The sequence below is a fragment of the Chlamydotis macqueenii genome, chromosome 1 (assembly GCF_036417535.1).
Source record: "Chlamydotis macqueenii isolate bChlMac1 chromosome 1, bChlMac1.mat, whole genome shotgun sequence".
In the NCBI taxonomy this organism is placed as follows: domain Eukaryota; kingdom Metazoa; phylum Chordata; class Aves; order Otidiformes; family Otididae; genus Chlamydotis; species Chlamydotis macqueenii.
This window is the reverse complement of record NC_141556.1, coordinates 63,627,925-63,648,205: the sequence shown is the minus strand read 5'-3', so window position 1 is coordinate 63,648,205 and position 20,281 is coordinate 63,627,925. Positions and strand designations below refer to the sequence as shown.

The window sequence follows — 20,281 nt, the reverse complement described above, 5'->3', positions numbered from 1 at the left end:
AAGAAATCCATAAAATGTGGTCTCATGTAGAGTGTAACTTTGCAGAAGTATACAGCCATGAGGCTGGGGCAAATATTGACTACACCTGCAATTTGTAGTGTTAAATAACAAAAAAACCAAACCTGGTAAAGCTGTGTGTGTGAGCATTGGAGGGGGATGTGTGGCAGGAGGAGAGACAGGAGCCAAATTACTCCAGACCTGTCTTATCTACGCTACCAGGATTAATTATCATTGTAAAATTTCTACTTTGTTGTTAGGAAAGCTACAAACAGGTTTGCTACAGCAAATTAGGCTCTATTAACTGATGTGAATTCATCTTACCTACCTGAGCAGAAGGTGAGTTTTTTTGGGGAAGGAGCCAGCCTAGGACTGAGTGAGAGACTGGAGAGAGAAGACAGTAAAGTAGGAGGTTACTGTGGCACGAGAGAACTGGATCTAGATCAACTCGTGTCATCCCCGGGGTGTCTGAAGTTCCCTGTTTTCTAGGAAAATCTCTTGACTCCTGCTGTTGTTACTAAGAAAGTCTTTATACTAATAGAAGAAATTATATGTCTGATATTAATGATTATGCTCTTTCTTACAATTGTAAACACTATTTATTCTTGACTCTTCAATAGTCTGATAGCAAAAAGTCTTGACAGTATGTTAAGAAACACTGATAAAATGAAGCCCTAGTGAGAAAATCAGGATTTGTTCATCCTGCAAGGATGGACAGGAAGTTAAAAAAGCTTAAATAATCTGTGTACCCCAACTAACAGAGCTCTTTGCTCCTCCAAAAAAAAAAAAAACCAAACCAAAAAGAAAACAAAAGAAAAAAAAAACAAACCGAAAACCTCAGAGATCCTTAAGGTCTTGATTTTTAGGTTTGCAACGTGAAATCTGCTTTCTGCCAGCATGCTGATATCAATGTTCTGTCAAATTATGTCCAACTAAATTAACCCTAACCTGGCCAGTTCCAGTCTAGACATCAAAGTTGCTTTTGGAAATCATACCCTGAAGTATGGCACACCACTTCTAATGCTCTGTGCTCACTGGCAGAAGAAGCAGAAAACACTAACAGTCCCTCTCTGGAGCTGTGCTGATGTGAGAGGTGATGTTGAGTGCATTATATGCACTTGTAGTTTCGTTTGTGCATCCAGCATCTGAGGAGAACAGATTCAAATAATCTTGACAGGCTTCTGCAAAAAATATTTTCCAGAAAAGACAACCCCTGAATCCTTAACTCTTTCCTCGTCTTACAGGTGAGCCTTGAGGACACTTGAGAGACTGTAGCTCCTGAACACATGAGCTTGCCCTGGGATTAGACGAAGAGCCATGGGGAAAAACAAGAAAGAAGAAGAGGCCGTCTTTCTGAGGAAAAAGATAACTTTGCTGAGGGCCTTCTCGCTCCTCATCGGCAGCATGGTTGGCAGCGGCATCTTTATCTCCCCAAAAGGAGTACTGAAGAACTCTGGCAGCGTGGGTTTCTCCCTTGTTGTCTGGTTTGCCTGTGGGCTCCTCTCGATGTTTGGTGAGTGGTGGTGAGCTTTGTCAGCCTTTGTTTAAGCACCTGGGAGGTGAGGGGAACCAGCACATTTTTATATGTAAAAAGATGGGAGCAGAATAGACCAAAATTTCCCTGTTCTTACTGCAACAGAAACAAAGGTTTAACAAGCCAGGGGTGAGAGGAGTGACCCCCTTAAGGGGGGGTGAGGGGGTCTTTAGTTCAGATTATTCCCCTGTGATGACTGAGAAAATACCAGTGCTTACAGTCTGTGAATATGAAATTATGTGTGAGTCCAAGGCAGAGGAGTGACAATGACTGCAGATGGAGAAAGTACAGTCTCTGCCAGGAAAGCTGGGAGAAAATGAGAGGATTCACTCTCTAAGGTGGAAGGGAGATGCAGGCATCTAAAAGGCACTTGTGAGTATGAGGGCTACGCACTGCTTTTCACAGGCACTGTGAAAAGAGCAAGAAGTGACAGTCTCAACATGCCTTAAAGGATCCCCATTCTGAGGACAGAGAGGCACCAGAGCAGATTGCCTGGGGAGCTGCAAGGTACCCACCAGCCAGGCGTGGGCGGGTGGGTGTCTGTCAGAAATGGTTTGGATATGTCTGATGCTGCCTCGGTGCAAGGAGATGGAGCAGATCAGTTCAGCCCTGCTTTCTGTGCATTACCCTTGGCTCAGTTTCTGGCATTTCAATATCAGCTTTTTCTCACAAAAGGTTGACTTTTTGATAGCAGTTTCATTCTAGTTCTTCCGAAATAACATGGCTCTCAAAGTTACAATGGGTAAAACCATTGACGCCTTTTCATTTCCTTCATTAATTGTATAAAAGCACCATCTCAGAAATGCTCTGAAGGTGCTGTTAGGACAACTGCAAGATTTCTCAGATCTGGAGAGAAATCTGGAGTTTATTTCGGTGAATGATGTTAAAATTCTTCTTCTGTCGTAACTTACAAAAAAAAAAAAAAAAAAGAGAAACACTCCACGTGGAAAGGAACACCTTGGCACTGTACATGTAAGTTTAGAAACAGGGACATTGAATTGTTAATATGGCAACAATTGTAATTCTTTTTCTTAGCATAATACGTACCAATATTTCACGTTGCTGCATATGCTGTTAGGCACAGGTCTCCTTTACTGTACATGCGGGATGCAGCTTTCGCTTAAAGAAAATCTTAAAACATAATGTGAACACAATGTTTCTTTCAACTGAACAGAGCAATAAATAACGCATGTCCTGGTCACGTAGCTCAAGCTCTGCACTTGGAAAGGTTTTTCTCTCTGTTGCATCCTTTGATAGCCTCTTCTGGAAGGGCCTTGGGAGCCTCTTTACCAAGTTATTGTATTTTGTAGCCAAGTTTATCAGCTTGTTCTTCCCTTTTATCAGCTTGATGACCTTCCCTGATAATTTCTCTGACACTTTTTTTTTGCAGTATGCTAGAAAGGCCTGCTTTCTTTTATGCTTTTATGCTTTTTTTCCTTTCAAGTATGGCATTTATATGAGTTCCATAGCATGAGTTCAGCAAAGCACTTAAATGCACGCTTGAAGCACGTAAAGAGACCCACCGGAATAACTGAGAGGAGGTATCTGCCTATGTTCAAGACTTTGAACAAGGATTTTGCACAAATTTGCCAACAGAGAAGCAGGAAACATTGAGGTTCTCAGCGTTGGTGTGACCTGAATATGGCACAATCGCCACGGGACTGGGAGGCATAGCTGTATCACCACTGGGTTCCTCTACGCTCTCTTTCCACCGCCACCTGAGCCAGGCAAAGTAGTAGATAGCATGGTTAGAGATGGTCTTACCCGACAGGGTCACATCCCAACAGTGCTCGGCCCCTTTGCAAGGAGAGTTGTGCTCAAAGAAATGAAGTGTTTTATGACTTCTTTTGGTGAACAAAGGATGTTTAACCTAGCAAGTGAATCCAGTGTAGGCAGGGCTTAAGATTTGTACTTAGACATGTCCAAATGGCATGATGAATTTCTTCATAGAAAAAACACAGATGGGATTTTCTTGGCACAGATGGAGGCATAAAGGTTTCTATCCATTTGTGTGAAACTTTTAAGCTGTCTTCCCCGGCACACCCCTCCCAGGGTTTCTTGTTGTGCCCCGGCGCAGGAGTAGGGGTGCGCACAGGTGCTTGTGAAGGCAGGAGCGGGCAGTCTCCAGGTCTGTTGGTGCACTTGTATGTGAACGCATGAGAAGAGACTGACTGAGCCTCTCACGTGGATGTTTCCCTTCCTCTGCACCATCGGGGCTGTGTTTTCTTCTGGTGGCAGGTCTTCCCTCTCAGAGGAGATGCCCTTCCAGGTCCTCTGTCTGGTGTCTTCGAATGAAGGAAGGGATTTATGTGAAGATGCAAGATAAGGACACAGGAATGTGGTCTGTGATCAAAAACGTGATTGAAATAACCAGTTTGGCCATCACCTGCCAGATGAGCTACTGTAACTGCCTTGTAAGCAGCGTTATGCCAGTCTAACTGCGATGAGAAACGAGAGGACCCAAACCTCCAGGACGTTTTTCAAAGGAAACCTCTTGTAGTTTCATGCAACATTTCTTTCACACACCTTTCCTTGTAACTTCCATGGAAAAGTTGTATCATTAATCAGAAAACAGAGAATTTCTTTCACTCTGACAGAAAAGTCAACATCAAAACACTGTAGCACACAAAAATAGGGAAAAGAGTGGCCTTTTTCTTCCTCTAATTTGCTACTTATTTTAAACACATTCATTCAATCCCTGAAAAGTTGTACAGAAAAGAGAAAAAACATGGGATGATTTACTCGGTTCATTTCTACCTGAACTTTTCCAGGTGCCTTGTGTTATGCAGAGCTTGGAACAAGAATCACCAAGTCTGGAGGACATTATATCTACATTTTGGAGACACTAGGGCCTCTGCCAAGTTTCTTATTCCTGTGGGCAGAGTTTTTTGCTATCAGGTAAGAGATTTTGTTTGTTTGCCTTTTGATGGATGCTGTGACGATTTAAAAACCCAAAACCTACAAGTGCCAGGTAACAATCTAGGCAGTTAGCAAAGGAAAGAGTAGAAACAATCTGAACAACTTTGAAATATTTTCAGTGATAAAAGGAAGGAGGCAATGTGATTTGTACTTGAAGAATATTTGTCTTCTCCCCTGGCAGCTGGTGTCCTCCAAGAGCCGTGGTATTTTTCAGAGACTGACAATAGATGTCAGATTTATTTCAGATGTTCTCTTTTTAGTGTGAAACTTCTTCAGATTCTCCTGTGGAGAGAACTTTCTGGCTTAGCCCTGAGTCAAATAATATTTTAGAATTTTGTTAATTTATTCTTTTTTAACTTTAAAAGGAAACCCCTCCCCTCCCAATAACCTGCATCCTTCACGTAAACTGGGATGAAGCAGGACATATGAAGCACGCTGCATTGCTCAGTATGATTAATCTCAACTTTGGCTTTCAAGTTGGGAATAAATCTTCTTGCAGCGCGTGATTGCAATGCATTTACTGAGAAAAACTACGAAAAAGACCCTATGGGACCACACCATTGGCATGGGAGAGCAGGATTAAGCTGAATGGGGAAACTTCCCCCACCTCCTGAGTATTGTGCAGTTTTTCATCATGCCATTTTCTGGCCGTTCGCAGACTACAGTTTGTACTCAGTTCCACCCCCCCCCCACCCCAGGCCTGCCAACAGTGCTGTGGTTTCTCTGGCGTTTGGACGCTACATGCTGGAGCCGTTTTTTGCCCCCTGTGCAGCCCCTGTCCCTGCCGTGAAGCTCGTGTCTCTCCTGGGGTACTGTAAGTACTAGCTGTCACGGGACTGCCAATCTTGGGGCCTCTCTGGCCCAGACCGAGGGTGCTTACAGGGGGTTATCTTCTGGCAACACCGTGGGGTTGGGGTCCCCTTGGCCACCCAAAACTTCCTGATCCTAGGCACTGGTTTGGGACCACTATGTTCTCCAAGAAGGGGAATGGGCCCCCCTGTTGACCAGCTGGAGCCCTAGGTCAAAGGATTGTGCCAAGTATGGAGGGTAGAAACTGTTCACGTACAACTATGCAAATGCCGCCTGGTTTGAGGGTGTAAGGGTCTAGGTTTTGGTCTAGATTTTGGACTCCTCGTCTGGTGCACCCAGCTCACAAAATTGTCCTGCCTGCTCTGGGCTGGTGTGTGCTGGCACAGGGTCCACTGTGAAGGGGGCTGCTGAGACATCCCTGCAAACTCACACCTTCCCCCCAGGCAGGCATGGATCACCCAACAGGAACCAGGCTCCTGGTCACTCTTAGGAGCATAATTCAGCTTCCCCTTCAAGCATTGTACACTAGGTCACACCTGTAATATTTTCCGACGTCTCTCCCTGAGCATCCTCTCTGTAAAGATGCAGCTTTGTTCCCAGCGTTCTCAGAGCAGGGAGAGCTGCTGTATTTTTTTCCTGTGTGTGTCGAGCGTGGGCTATAGATGTAGCAGTGTGGTCTCCTCTCTAGACATGGTCCTCACCCTCAATTCCTGGAGTGTCACCTGGAGTGCCCGGCTGCAGACAGCTCTCTCCATCATCAAACTCCTGGCGCTCATGCTCATCATCGTGCCAGGGATGATGCTGCTGGCACAGGGTAAGTGCGCTGCTGCTGCGTAGCTGAGGGAGGGTGCTCGACATGCCCACCTGCCATGGCTTTTATTGGTCCCTAATGACAAGCGTGGCACTCCTTTAGCTGGCAGAAGCTTTCTCTGCCTGCGTGCTGGACATGAACCAGCTGGGATCTGAGACTGGGGTCATTGGCATTGAGCTGCATCATTGCACCCGGCCCCCCATCAGGGCTGATGCACCCAGCTCAGCTGTGCTTTCTCCAAAACTGAGTCTCCCTTCGGTGTCTGAGGCTGTGTGAGCCTACCCAGGGTCGTACAGGCTCCTTCCTCTGTGGATGGTCTTTCTTCAGCGTCAGACTCGCCAGTTTGCAGTGTGGCTTGAAATCCTTCCAAAGCAGCACAAATTTGATGGACATCAGGGATGTGTGACAGCATCCCATGGTGACCTGAGCCAGTCACAGCTATGTAATGAGTTACCAGCCCTCAGCTGAGCCCTGGCAACTGCATCTCTAATTTTTTTGTGACTTAAGTGAATGTTTTTTACCTCCTAATTGAGATGGGCAGTAACTTTGTAAACTTACAAAGGACTCATGGAGGATTGTACTCGCATCCAGAGTGAGGGAAAAAAAAACCCCAAACTTACCAGTAGTATCTTCTGGGAATGATACAAGAGTATTGGCTTTAATCCAAGCCTCAGTTTATAGAAAAGCCGAAGGCATTCCCACTCAAGGGATGAAGCCTGCTCCCTCTTCACGCTATTACCTTCCTCTGCAAAGAAAACAACAAAGGCAGTAGAGGCTCCACGTTTGTATTTCTTTCTGATGTCTGGAGCTGGGTCCTTTGAACGTGCAGAGATCCCCTCCAGCTGGCAGCACTTCTGAACGGAAGGACTGCCCTGCAGCAAGAAATTCTGAGCCATTATTGTTAGGAATGCCTTCAAATGACAATCTGGAGCTCTGGCACCTGTCCTTCAGTGAGGAAGATAAGTGCTGGTGACATCTGGACGGAGAATTTGCCAAGAGACCCCAATATGACAGGTTGTATTTAATGTGACTCATGGGGGACCGTAAATCACTCATTATGGTATTGTAGACAATAAATCCTTTTTATGCACCATCACTTATCAGCAATCATTTTAGAACATAAAAAGACTACCCCAACAGGCCTACTCCCATATTTTGGTTCAGTTTTCTTCAAATCTATTTCTTTGACCTGGTTTTTTTTTCTGTTTAAAAATAAGATTTGTGCTTTTAAATCAGTTTGTGTGATTCCCCTGCCTTGTTCTACTTTTTCTGGTACTACTCTTCTCCTTTTCTCTGCCATTACCTTCCCTTTGGATCAAGTTTGTTTTAGAGTCTTGCTAGGCCAACGTTTCAAACCCAAATGCCCAAATCTCATCACAGAACTCCTTCCAGAGGCACCTCCATAGAAGGGGCCTCACTTTCTCCATGTGCTCCGTGCCATTTCATCCCTTTCCTGGCAAAGCCCAACTAGTCAAGCTCTGCACCTTTCGCTTTTAAAGAGACTTTGATGTGGGGAACTGAATATAGATGTGGAACCCAAACTTTGGGCCACCCGGATTGGAAAATGTTGGAAGTACACCTCCTTTTGACTGTGTTTTCTATTGATCTTCCTTTGAACGAGAGGCCATTAGGTGTTTCTCCTTCCTCTAGGTTTTTCTGGAGTTTGATAAAATATGGTTCATATATGAAATCCTGACTTTAATTCTTTTTTGTTGTTGTTATTTTAAGCCGACAACTTTTAGGAAAATTGAAGGAGATGGTAAAATGAGATCTCTGTCTAAGCCACCTCTGCTTTTTAAATTTTTTTTTGCTTTGCCCTCTGTGTCCTCAGTTCCTCCTTCTGCGGACAAGCCTCAGGGGCAGTGGGCAGGGACCACGTGCAGAGCAGGGGTCCAGGTTGGCAGTCCCTGCTCCTGCTCCTTTCTCTGTCCCAGTTCCCATGTTCTGGCCAGCATGGGGCTGGGGTCAGTGCGCCGGCAGCGGGATCAGGAGGGAGCACAGTGAGAGCTGAATTAGCCGCTTTGCTGGCTGCACCACATCAAAGAGGAGTCTGCATCCAGCTGCTTAGGGGACTTGGCGGGGGGGTAACTAAAAGCGCGGTGGGGGGTGGGGGGGTCAATCCAATGAATTAATTTGGGGCCTAAAGAAAGGACAGGCCAACTTGGGTCCTCTTGCCTCCACGATCTCCTGTTCCCACAGCAGGCTCTGTCTGAAACAAAACAAGCCACCACTGTTGCCCTTCCTGAAATGTCTCCCATAGTTGGATTGGGGATGGATTTGTTCTGTCACTATTTGTGAGGTAACCACATTAGCACAGCACTGAAAATTAAAGCAATGAAACAAATCTTCCTGGCTCCAAGGAAGTCACAAACACGTCCAGGTCTGGGCAAGAGGTACAAGAGGTGTTATCTCGTGGGAAGGAAGCCCATCCCTGACATTTCTCTGCTCCGTGTCTGTTGTTTCTTCTGCAGGCCACACCGAAAACTTCCAGGATGCTTTTGACAAACAGTCGCTGGTTCTGGATAAGCTGCCTCTGGCTTTTTACGCAGGCATGTTCGCATATTCAGGCTGGTAGGTGTGATGGGAGGGCACTTCATGGGTGGCAGACTGGTACCTGAGACCTGGCTCAAACCTTCTCCTTGTCTCTTCCCACCATGCAGGTTTCAGACCAGTTTTGTGCGTGAAGAGTTGGTCAGACCTGAACGGTAAGGCTGGAAAGAAGGCGTCTTGGGTTACCAGCCTCTGGGGTACCTCAGCTTTCCCAAATACAGTATGGGAGGAAATAAGTTTGGGGGTTCACCCAACCAACACCAGCTGCAATCTTCAGTAATGCTGTGCAAAACAAGGAAAAACATCTCATTCTTGCGTATGTCTCTTCCTATTTCTTGTAGAAATATCCCCCTGGCTGTCATTGTGTCCGTGATCACGGTAATTGTGGGGTACATGCTCACCAACGTCTCCTATTACACGGTCCTGGGAACACAAGACGTTCTGGCTTCTCCTGCTGTGGCTGTGGTGAGTCATCACTCCTACTGTTATCTTTCTTCAGTAGGGTCAGCTTACGCTGAAGGGGTGGTCATGGCAAATGTTTCAGAGATGATTTTCCTATAAATCCTTTGTCACTTTGTCATTTCTCTGGATTACTGGGCAACAGTAACAGCTTTTAGTCTTGCCCAAGAGATAATGAAAGGTAAACTGCAGATGACAATAGAAAAGGCAAGATGTATGAGTTATAGTTTACTCCTTCAATGGAGGAAGCTTTTTTTAATTTTGAATTTGATGTTGTCTAGACATCACCACACATTCCTAAAGTCACTCTTGCTTTTCCTCCAGAGCTTTGTGCAGCGAGCTTTCAAAAGCCTGATCTCTGTGGTCCCTGTCCTTGTTGCACTGTCCTGCTTTGGAACCATGAATGGAGGAATCTTCACGTTTTCAAGGTCATGTGCCTAAGAATGTGTTACTCTTTTGGCTTACTGAATTGGAGGGAAACACCAGTGACCGGTGCAACTGCCTACCCACGTGATAGCATTTTAGCCACTCTCGTGGGAAAAATAAGGCCTTTGGCTCCCAGGATGTCAACTACAGCATGACCTCTGTTGGCTAAGAGTCTGCCCTTTCTATTTCTGGCCAGGTTCAGGCTTTGGTATCCAGGGCTGGTCACAAACAAAGATTTTGATCTTCTCCCATCACCCTTCAGTTTAAATCTGCAGTTTAAAGCGAAATATCAATGTTTCTGGTGAACTAGAGGCTTTGTTGACATTGGCAGCTGCTCAGTGAGATTGAGAGATCTTTCGCTGGGTTCACCCAGCTGCTCTGCTGCAGGGCACCTGCTCCCTCTGTTGTGAGAATCTATGGCCAAAGGCAAAATCTCCCTCGAGGACTTTGCTTTGAGGTCTGTGAAATGTTATCAGGGATGGGCTATTCCTAAAGCAATAGTCGAGGCTCTTGTAGCAATAAGAAAAGCTTTGTTCCATGGAAAAATTATCTTGCCAGCTTCACTGGCTACTACATTGCATGTCCTCATGGGAGCCTTGAAATTGGAGAGGACGGGAGAGCTCATGGAGAAGCACGTCATGCTGGTCCCAAGGAGCTGAGCGAACTCTCTGGTGCTGGTTCTGTTTCACAGCTTCGATTGCAAACGGAAAACTCAGTTGATATGAAAGGGTTGTTTCATAGCACGAAAGCTAATGCGTTATTTGATCCACTACCCTGAAGTCCTGTATTAAATACAGGTGCGGAGAATCCTCCCCGTTAGCTCCTCTAGATAGTGGTTTTCTTTCAGGATAAGAAGTCCCCAGACAGCACAGAGGTTCTGCGTGTCCCTATCACCTTTCTCTCCCCGATCCTGGCACCCTTAACATAATCACTGCAGAAAGGCCATATAAACAGCGATGGGGCCTCCCTGGCTGCTGGCCAGCCACACCCCTGCAAAACCACAGAGACAGCAATAAAACCAGTTTTACACTCATGCCCCAGCTGCTTTGGGCCCTGCTCCAGCCCAGCTGATGCTCTGGCATGGTTTGTTTGTGGATATTAAGTTTATAAAATTGGATGCAGTGATTTCTCCCTAATTGCCCTTTCATGAGTCAAAGGAGGGATGAAGGCAAGGAGCTCTCTGCTGTCATTTTGTAGCTGGTCTTGTGCTTAGCTGGCCTCTAGGCAGCACACCAAACTATATTTCCAACAGCTGGCCAGAGGATTAAAAATACTCTGTTTGAAGAAATTGCACTTTAAAAAAAATTAAGATAGAGAGCGAGGTAGAGAGAGATATATATTATGAATACAGGCGTCAAGACTGACAATTCCCTTTTATAAACTCACCAGCCTCTCTTTTATAAAGAATTGAAGTTTGTGACTCCTCCACTTCTTACTGGAAAGATTAACCCCTTCTCTAATGGCAAGAAACTTTCTTGCTTCTGTTTCCAGCCTGAACTTGTTCATGGTCACTTTGGACTTGCCCAAAGCTCTCTGCTAACGGGCCACCCAAGGTGATGCTGCCAGTGGTCCTGCTGATAGGCTCTGTGCTGCGTTGAACTAAGTGGTCCTGAGAGAGCTATGGGAATTCAACATTGAGTTTTTCTTCAAAATGCCCCAAAATTGCGGCTAAAGGCAGAACTGTGACCTTGAATAGCAGACCTGTGCTGTGGTGGTGGGGGGCGGGGGGGTTGCTCTGTGGCCTCACGTCAGTCCAGCGAACCGATCTCATTTCTAGTCTGGATGTGGGATGCTAAAGCATAGGGCTCCCCGTCTTTTCCTAGGACTCTGTTTGTGGCTTCCAGGGAAGGACAGTGGCCTCCTCTCTTCTCCATGATCCACATTCGAAGGCATACACCCCTTCCTGCTGTTATGTTAATGGTAAGGAGATTTGACTGTGTGACATGCCCTGTTAGAATGGTTAGGGTTGGAAGGGACCTTCAAAGGTCATGTAGTCCAACCCCCCTGCAAGGAGCAGGGACATCCCCGACTAGGTCAGGTTGCTCAGAGCCTCATCCAGCCTGGCCTTGAACGTTTCCAGAGATGGGGCCTCCACCACCTTTCTGGGCAACCTGTTCCAGTGTTCTATAACTCGCATCGTAAAAAATTTTTTCCTAATTTCTAATCTAAATCTACCCCCCTCTATTTTAAAACCATTACCTCTCGTCCTATCGCAACAGGCCCTACTAAACAGCCTTTCCCCATCTTTCTTGTAGGCCCCCTTGAGGTACTGGAAGACCGCTATCAGGTCTCCCCGGAGCCTCCTCTTCTCCAGGCTGAACAGCCCCAACTCTCTCAGCCTGTCCTCATAAGAGGACATCTTCGTGGCCCTCCTCTGGACCTTCTCCAACTGGTCCATGTCCTTCTTGTGTTGGGGGCTCCAGAACTGGACACAGTACTCCAGGTGGGGTCTCACCAGGGCAGAGTAGAGGGGGAGAATCACCTCCCTCGACCTGCTGGCCTGTTCTTCCAGTCCTGGCTCGCTTGCTGTTGTAGTTCAACCCTGATCGGGACCAGACTACACAGTCTCTCTCTCACTCCCCCTACCTTCCGAGAGAACAGGGAGAGAAAATATAAGAAAAACGGCTCGAGGTTTGAGATAAGGACAGGGAGAAATCCTTAAAGTTACCGTCACGGGCAAAACAGACTCGACTTGGGGAAAACTATTCATTTATTACTACAAATAGCAGGATAATGAGACAGAGAACAAGATAACCTCCCCCCACCCCTCCCTCTTCCCAGGCTTAACATTATCTCTACCACCTTCTCCTCCTGAGCGGCACAGGGGGGAAGAGGGAATGGGGGTTGTGGTCAGTTCATCATATGTTGTTTCACGCTGCTGCTTCATGGTCGGGGGAAGAACTCCTCACATTCCTCCCCTGCTCCGTTGTGGGGTCCCACCCCTACGCCACAGTCCTTCGTGGAACTGCTCCGGCGTGGGTCATCTCTTCCACGAGGTGCAGTCCCTTCAGAACAGCTGTCCCAGCGGGCCCTCCACGGGCCACAGCCACTTTCAGGCATCCACCTCCCCTGGTACGGGGTCCTTCACGGGCTCCAAGTGGATCTCTGCTCCTCCGTGGACCTCCATGGGCTGCAGGGGGACAACCTGCTCCACCATGGTCATCACCACAGGCTGCAGGGGAATCTTGGCCAGGAGCCGCATTACTCCTCCCCCTCCTTCTTCACTGACCTTGGCGTCTGCAGCCGTTCCTCACAACAGGCTGGTAGATGTCTCTCAGGATCTTTTTTTACGTCTTATTCACTTCTCATCTCCTTTTCACTTCTTGCAGCCGGGCTGGACCGAGTCGGGCCCAGTCGGCTGCCTGGCGAGAGGCCAGAGGGTGAGGCCTGCAAGGCCCATGAGGCCTGCGCCTCCCCCTCTCCGCCTCTGCCCCCGCTCAGCTTCTTCACATCTTCTCTTCTCTCCCTTTTTTTTCTTTTTTTTCCCCTTCTTAAATACGTTATTGCAGAGGCATTATCACGGAACATTCTGCTACCAATCGGCTCGGCCCTGGCCAGCAGCAGGTCCGCCCTAGGCCCGGCCGAGTCCCCTGAACAAAGGGGAGCGACTTCTAGCAGTTTCCTACAGAAGCTACCACCTTAGGCCCCCCCTCACTAACAAAACCACGACACTTGCAAAGCGTGGAGAAGCTGAGGAGTTTTAAAGGGTGTTGAGTCAGCCTCTGAAAAATAAAGAAGGTGGAACACTGGAAATAGCTGCAAAGTATTAAGTCCCCTTGTGCCACCAGTGGTAACCAAATCCACTATCTCAAAGTCCCTGCCTTATAGCCTTGGACACCTTTTAAAAACACTGTCGCTACCATCTGCTGCAGTTGCTGCTTGGTATTGTCCCATGAAACCACTTCTGCGAGGCTTTAGCTATTAGAAAAATACTGAAATTCCCAGATGTGGTAGAAATGCAGGGAATGAGTATTTGCAGAGATACTCTTAGTTTCGGTTTGTTTTGGTTTTTTCCCAGCAATGGTTCAGCTCCATCCTAACTGTGCTGCAGTGCCTCTTGCTGCTTGGTGGACCTGCTAAAAACTTAGTGGGTGTCGTGGTAGGTAGCATTTGTACCGCCAGCACTGGCTTTTGGATCATGCATGTTTTAATTGCCCTGCCTAGGACATAAAGCATCAAAGATGCTGTTGATCTTGAAAGGATTGCTCCTTTCTGTCACACATCATAATAGCTCATTTAGGCCTTTTGCCTTCAGCCTGTGACACTGTTTTGTAAAGCTCTCTGACCTCTGAAATGTTGGGGCCGTGAAATAGCTGCCTGTAGATTGCAAGGGGGCTGGAGGAGGTGATCCATATTACCCTTTCTAGTCTGAGGACCGTAGTGAGGCTTTAATGACTGTATTTCCTCTTCACAATGCTCAGTTCCCTTTGGTTACTGCCATGGTGTGTATCGGAGATATCTACCATCTACTGAACTTCTTCAGCTTTTCCCGATGGCTCTTCATAGGATTAGCCACCCTCGGGCTCATTGTCCATCGCCACCGCCACCCAGAACTGCACAGCCCATTCAAGGTAACGAATGGCACATATTTAATGGCCGGGCTTGTAATTTCTCTCTCTTATTTGGTAATTATTAGAGCATTGCGTGGCCATGGTTGCCTTTAGGCTCTAAGATGTCTCAATCCCTATAGCTCAGGAAGGCATGTGGGGAGCTCCTGAAATTGGTTGATGTGCCCAGACAGCCAGATGTGGTAAATCCTATAAAGCCAGTTCTACATGGTGTCACTGGTCACATCTGTAAGACGGCAGCCTGCTCCAGGGGACAAAGTTTCAGGTTGGGAACTGGGAGATGTGCAGAAGGCAGTTCCACACTCGTCTCTTGTAGGCTGCAAGGAGGGACCGTTGTCTGGATATTACTTCAGTGTCTCAGCTCTGGCTGCGAAGCAGGAGGGTGTCAGGCCTGGGAAAAGAGCATGGCTGGAGGGATCCTGGGAGCAAACCTGACTTAAGGGGAATGATCTGCTGGCACAAAAAAAAAAAATTGTATAGTGCAAAGCAGCAAAGCAAAGACTGCTGCAGGCCCTGAGAATGCACGCAGTGCGTGCCTGCGTACCACAAAGCATTTTTTTTCAGCAGCCAGATAATAGCAGGTAACAGACAGGGCAGTGAGTGTCCCCATAGAGAAGGACCTTCCTTCTTGCGTGCTAGGGAGAGAAGAGAGCGGCTTTGTGAGCCTACAGCCGTGCGTGACCTTTGTGGGCCACCCGTTGTACCAAGAGCCCAGGCATCAGGTGGGGTTTGAGGAGTTGCCTGACACATTCTACATCCAGACCTTTTCCATGCTGGTTTCCAGCTAATACTACTGGTGCACGCATTGTTTTCCTGTTGCTGGTGGGACGAGTTTGGAGGAGAACGCAGGATTTACTGCGCTGGCACTGCCCTGCATGTACACCTGCAAAGCTCTAGCATGTTCAGAACAGTGGTCATAAGCAGTGAGAGGCATTAAAAGTGAAAGGGAAAGAGGGAAGCAAGGAGATTCAAGAGGATTTCTCAAGGGGAAGTTGAAGGATGCCTTGTCCCTTCATGCCTTTCCCTAGCCTCCAGCTGGGCTCCTCCAGTGGCCCTTTTCACACCGCTGGGTGCTGGGGTGTAGTTGGTCTCCTCGTCTCAGTTGGAGAAGCTGGAGCTGGTGCTGGTGCTGGAGCAACTTCTTTGCATTTGGGGCACCTTTCCCGCTGCCAGAGAAGGTGCAGAAGGCGTTTGGCCAGAGTGGTGCTTGAGATATTGCACAGGTTGTTCCTCTTTCTGGTTGCGCTTGCACAGTACCTCCAGCCAACTCCTGGGGAGGAGAGGAGACCTTCAAGGCCACAGGCACCAGGCAGCCAATCAAGGAGAAACTCAGGGGACAGAAATGCATCCCGCAGCTCCCAGGGCTCCTTCCCGAGCCATGTGAGGCCAAATGTGTAGCTTGGGGTGATTTTTCTTCTTGGTCTTTGCTGGAGGCAGCATGTTTAGCAGAGACCTTGAAGCTTCCCAGTTTGTTGGCTGGCTGCACTCATGTAGTCACCCAGAACCAGATTTTAAATAAGTTTTGTCTTTTTCTCTTAAACCAAGCTTCCTGGGGTGAAGTTTTTTAGTGGATAGCACTGGAGGTGTTTTCAGTTGCTGAGATTTTGCCCCATTTTGATTTAGATAGAGATTTAGACTTTTAACGGTTCCTAAAGGCAGGTTAAGTGAGGGAGGGAAATGCTGGGCTTTTGGTCAGCTTGGCTGATGTTTTTCCCCCCTCTCCCCGGTTTTTACAACCACTTCAATCGCGACGCCCGGTGATCTGCAGGCGGCGCGGGCATGTGCTGCGCTCTAGTGGCCAGGGAGAGGTCGTCTCCTGCCACCAGCTTATGGACAATAAACCATAAAATACATGTGATTGTGCTGGTACATCTTGCTTCCTGTAGCATTTTGAGTTAAAAATGGTCAGGCAACACCGGTAAGAGGAGGAAATGATCCTCTCACACACCTCTTAAGGTGACGGGTGGCATAAGCACGGGTACGTAGGAGAGGCTGGCAGGGGATGCTCGGGCTGGAAAGACAGAGCATGTAAGTTTAGTGGCTGGATGGCTGCCATTGCTAGAGCAACTGATCCCTTCCAGCTCAGCATGGTCAGCATCCAAAATAGGATCTCTGTAACCGGAAAAGAGATTGTCACCCTAGGTGAGACCAGTGGCTCCTTCATTCTGACAGCTATGGCGAAGAGTAGCTTGGCTGAGATTGGATCCAAAGACTGAGGTGGCACAGGTGGCAAGTAGGTACACGTGCACGTGCTTCCAGAGAGCAGTGGTGTATAGGCTTATATTAGGAGGTATGAGTCAATTTTGGTTCTATGCATCCTACTTGATCACAACTGATTGCCCAGAAACAGTGTGCAGGACAGCTGTATGATTTTTCTCATCTTCTTTAAGATGGAGTGTGTCGGCATGTATGGAGGCTGACTTGCCGCAGCCATCAGTTTTGCTTGAGAATCGTCTGTGCTTTTTCTCCCAGGTTCCCCTGTTTGTTCCTGTCTCTTTTACCATCATCTGCCTCTTCACCGTGGCAATGTCCTTCTACTCAGACCCTGTGAACATTAGCATCGGATGCACCATGGTTTTAAGCGGTTTTCCAGTGTACTACCTCATAATCCATAGGCAAATGTCAAATTGTTGCCGTAGCCCCTTTTGTAAGTATGCAATTTGAGTTTGTCTTCTGGACCTAAACATGCTGGGGGTGGGCATTGTTGGTTTGTTCCCAGTGCTCACCTCTAACGCAAATTGCTCCATGACCAACAGACCTCATGAAACCTAAATCACGACCCCTGCCACCCCTTCAATGGCTTTCTGAAGACACAGCCTCTGCAGCCGAAGAGACGAGGGGTAGGCTGTGCTGTGGTTGGGTGGCAGCCACGCATGGGTTGTGTCCACCTGGCTTGTGAATATACTGATAAACCAGCCTGACTCGTTGCTTTAAAAAAGACAGGTCTACCTGTCCTGAGGTCTACCAACGGGGTAACAGAGAGGGTCGGTTTTGCACCCCAGCCTTGGTTCCTACTAAACTTTATCATATCTTTGGGATCACCACCTACCTCTCAGTCAAATTTGGCTGACACGGAGCAACAAGATCAAGAGTTAGGATGGAGAGAGACTGACAGCTGGACACGGTAACCCTGCACACAAACGTATCTGCTCAAAGGCTGGGGGGAGGACTGGTAGGAGAAGGTGCTGCTTGAGGGCTATCTGGTGAAGAGGCCAGGATGGTTTTGGGCACAGATATGGGTGTGTAAATGAAATACACCTCCACTCCAAGCAATGTCTAGCAAAAGCCTGGTTTTGAGTTTAGTTTATAATTTTAGTCTTGAATCTTGTTTTCTTTTGATTTGATGTTAGGCTGAGGTGTATCAGTAATCAGTGAATAGAAAAAAACATACAGCAAGAAAGGAAACAGATACAGTGATTACTAATGTAAAGTGCTCCAGCCATCAATGCCGATGCTCTGATTTTCAGTCATATCTCAAGACTTCCTCTGAACTAAACTTTCTTCTTCTTTTTTTTTTTCCCCTTTCAGATTATCTTACACACAAACTACAGTTACTGCTGGAAGTAGTCCAACAAGAAATCAAGACTTACTGAGAAGACCGTCAGAACTCACAGGAGAAGATAAAATCTACCTACTCCATTTCTGATACCTTTGATCCTACCAAAAGCAAGCCATGCTCTTATTCTTTTAATCACTGCAAATGAGGATGAGCCTGAGCCAAAACCTTGCTGCAAGTGTTCCTAAGCTTGCCAATCGGGATTGGGATGAGTGTGTCACATCTGTTTCTGCCCTCTTCTTTTTTAGCAGAACAACCTAGTTCTCTACATTAAGCTTGCTTTGCCTGCAGTGTCTTCAAACCCAAGATCCTACTTTGCAGCCTAGTCCAGTCCTCAGTAAAATAGTGTGTAGGGTTTTTTTTTTTTTAAAAAAAAAACAACACAAGAATTTATTTTTTTTTAATTTCCTAACTTGCCAAATAGAGGAAGGGAGCATGTTGAACAACTTAGAGTCCAATACATGGAAGTTAAATGCAGGTTTCAAACTGAAGCCTTGCAGTAGCCATGCTGTGGACAAGTATTATGAAGGGAAACGGGTGGGGAGAAAAAGTTAGAAATAAGGTAGGTGAATTGGAAAGGAGGAGGCAGGGGGATAAAACTTGATTCATCAGAAAGTGCAGATTCGGGTTAATGAGAAGATATTTTAAAAATCTTTGAAATTCAAATATTAACAAAGTAAGATCAGAACATTTTGATTTGTTGTATAAGCAGAATAAGTTTATTTTGCTTTGAAATAATGTTTCAATCTTGAATTTTACTTTTCTGAAATGACACTTCAAAACATACAAACACATTTTAAAAATCAGCTAAATATCAACAAGAATATGACGAAATAGATCCTGATCCCTCCCCCAGCTCCCCAGTCCCACCCCTCACATGGTACTACCAGCGAAGTCGAAAATTCAGATTTTGGCCCAACTCCAGTGAAATACAATTTCTCCTTTAGTTAGACAAGACCACTGATGAGACATGGGCAGGTTCCTGAGTAAGTGCGTCTTTCGATGCTGTAAGAAGACATGAAAGATTTCATGTTAGAGATTTAACTTCACATCTGCGGTCAATGACTTGCTGAATTGATATCTAAATGCTCATTTGAACTATTGACATAAGAAAGGTTTCTGTTATTGCATTACTTTGGTTTACATTATTAACGTGACAACGGTATGTCCAGATACAACAGCAACTAGCACTTTCAAATCACTTTATTGTTAATCTTTTCCTGAAAGATGGGAAGTGGCACGCTGAGACTCCTCTAATGACTGCTGGGGAGAGAAAGAGCAGAATGTGGAGCATGTTTAGTCTTTTCTATCAAGCACTTATGTACTTAGAGTACAACCAAAGTACCATTCACCAACCCAATGTAATCTACTAAAATTTGTAAAATTCACCATTCAAGATCTGGAAATAAATAAGTTGGGTTTTTTTTCCCAAAGCAACTGAGAATTACTATTCTTGTTATGTCTGCTTCCCATTCCTGTGCTAAATGAAGTTGGGAGAGCACCAGCGTGGTTGCAGGGCTCATTTTCCCCCTCCCGCAGTTTAATTTACAAGCTACTGAATATTGTCCAACAGGAAATCCAGTCTTGCTGGAAAAACCATCATAAATGACGGGAGAAGGTACCGGCTTTAAATAATAGTGTGGTTTGAAGTGAGAGCTAAAAACGCTTCCAGGCTCCCAGGCAGGGGTCTGTCCCACCTCGAGCTGAACCTTCCCACGGCCCCCCCGCTGCTGGGCCCCAGTGTGGGAACCAATGTGTGGAAGACCTTGCAGAACCAGGTGAGGCCCATCACCCCAAGGTAGCCCAAGTCCACCCCCGTTAGGTACTGGTTTGGGGGATTTTACACCTCTTGAGGTGGAAGCACGAGGGGCTGCCAGCCTGGTGCCATGCTACAGGACCCTCTGTGAGCACAGCGTGCCCACGCTGTAGCTTCAGCACTCGCGCATCGAACCTTGGAGCAGTCTGAAACTATGAGAAAGCTGCTGTGTGTCTGCAGATAGACACACAGAAAGGGTGAAACACCAATTTTTTTTTTTATCTGTTTCCTCTGAAGGGAAAATGAGAACAAGAATTTAAGTTCCTGGGGAAAAAAAACAAGTAATCCTACCTGCTGGCCCATGGTTTCTTTATACATGATAAATCATTTGACATATGCAGGGAAATCACACTTGGGTGCCTCTGCTGACTGTGCAGGAAAATGATCTTGCAGAGCTATAAATAGGATGTCTACTCCAAGACCTGTCAGACAGACATAATCCTGCAATTACGTTGACAGTAGAAATCAGAGGTTCAACAGCTCCAAAGATGACATTGCAATTAAAAGTGATAAAAAGAAAAAAATTATGATGTTCAGAAGACATCCATTTACAGTAAGCTCAAGTTTCCAGTTTGTGACAAGTTGTTTGTTTTTAACAGAGGATGGTATGCTGCTCCTAGCAAAGCTATGTAAATATTTTCTACCAAGCCAGAATGTTTTTCCTAGAGCTGATATCTCGTGCCTACCAAAGCTCTTGGCTTCAGTTCAGAAAAGTATTTTACTAGAGAATTCATATATGCAAAAATGAACCTGCGAGACCTGTTCCTATAAATTTCATCAGTCAAAGGGAAGACTAAAAGTTGTGCAACTGTGGAGCTGAGAGCCAGATACTATA

The 20,281-nt window shown here is 46.5% G+C and overlaps 1 protein-coding gene across 1 annotated transcript; it reads left to right on the top strand.

Moving 5' to 3' along the window:
- Positions 1-1,245: 1,245 nt before the first annotated feature.
- On the top strand, positions 1,246-19,049 carry LOC104487581 (cystine/glutamate transporter). The gene is made up of 12 exons (XM_086740159.1): positions 1,246-1,510; positions 4,303-4,429; positions 5,149-5,264; positions 5,949-6,074; positions 8,543-8,642; positions 8,732-8,776; positions 8,963-9,086; positions 9,405-9,508; positions 11,330-11,426; positions 13,928-14,077; positions 16,547-16,721; positions 17,603-19,049. The coding sequence occupies exons 1-12, from the start codon at positions 1,315-1,317 to the stop codon at positions 17,665-17,667; spliced, it is 1,425 nt and encodes a 474-aa protein (XP_086596285.1). The 5' UTR covers positions 1,246-1,314; the 3' UTR covers positions 17,668-19,049.
- Positions 19,050-20,281: the final 1,232 nt, after the last annotated feature.

Excerpts from the sequence above, each read along its gene's own strand:
- LOC104487581 (XM_086740159.1), top strand. The coding sequence starts at position 1,315 with ATGGGGAAAAACAAGAAAGAAGAAGAGGCCGTCTTTCTGAGGAAAAAG. Across the intron at positions 8,643-8,731 it reads ATGTTCGCATATTCAGGCTG|GTTTCAGACCAGTTTTGTGC; the intron begins GTAGGTGTGATG and ends CCCACCATGCAG. Across the intron at positions 9,087-9,404 it reads CTTCTCCTGCTGTGGCTGTG|AGCTTTGTGCAGCGAGCTTT; the intron begins GTGAGTCATCAC and ends CTTTTCCTCCAG.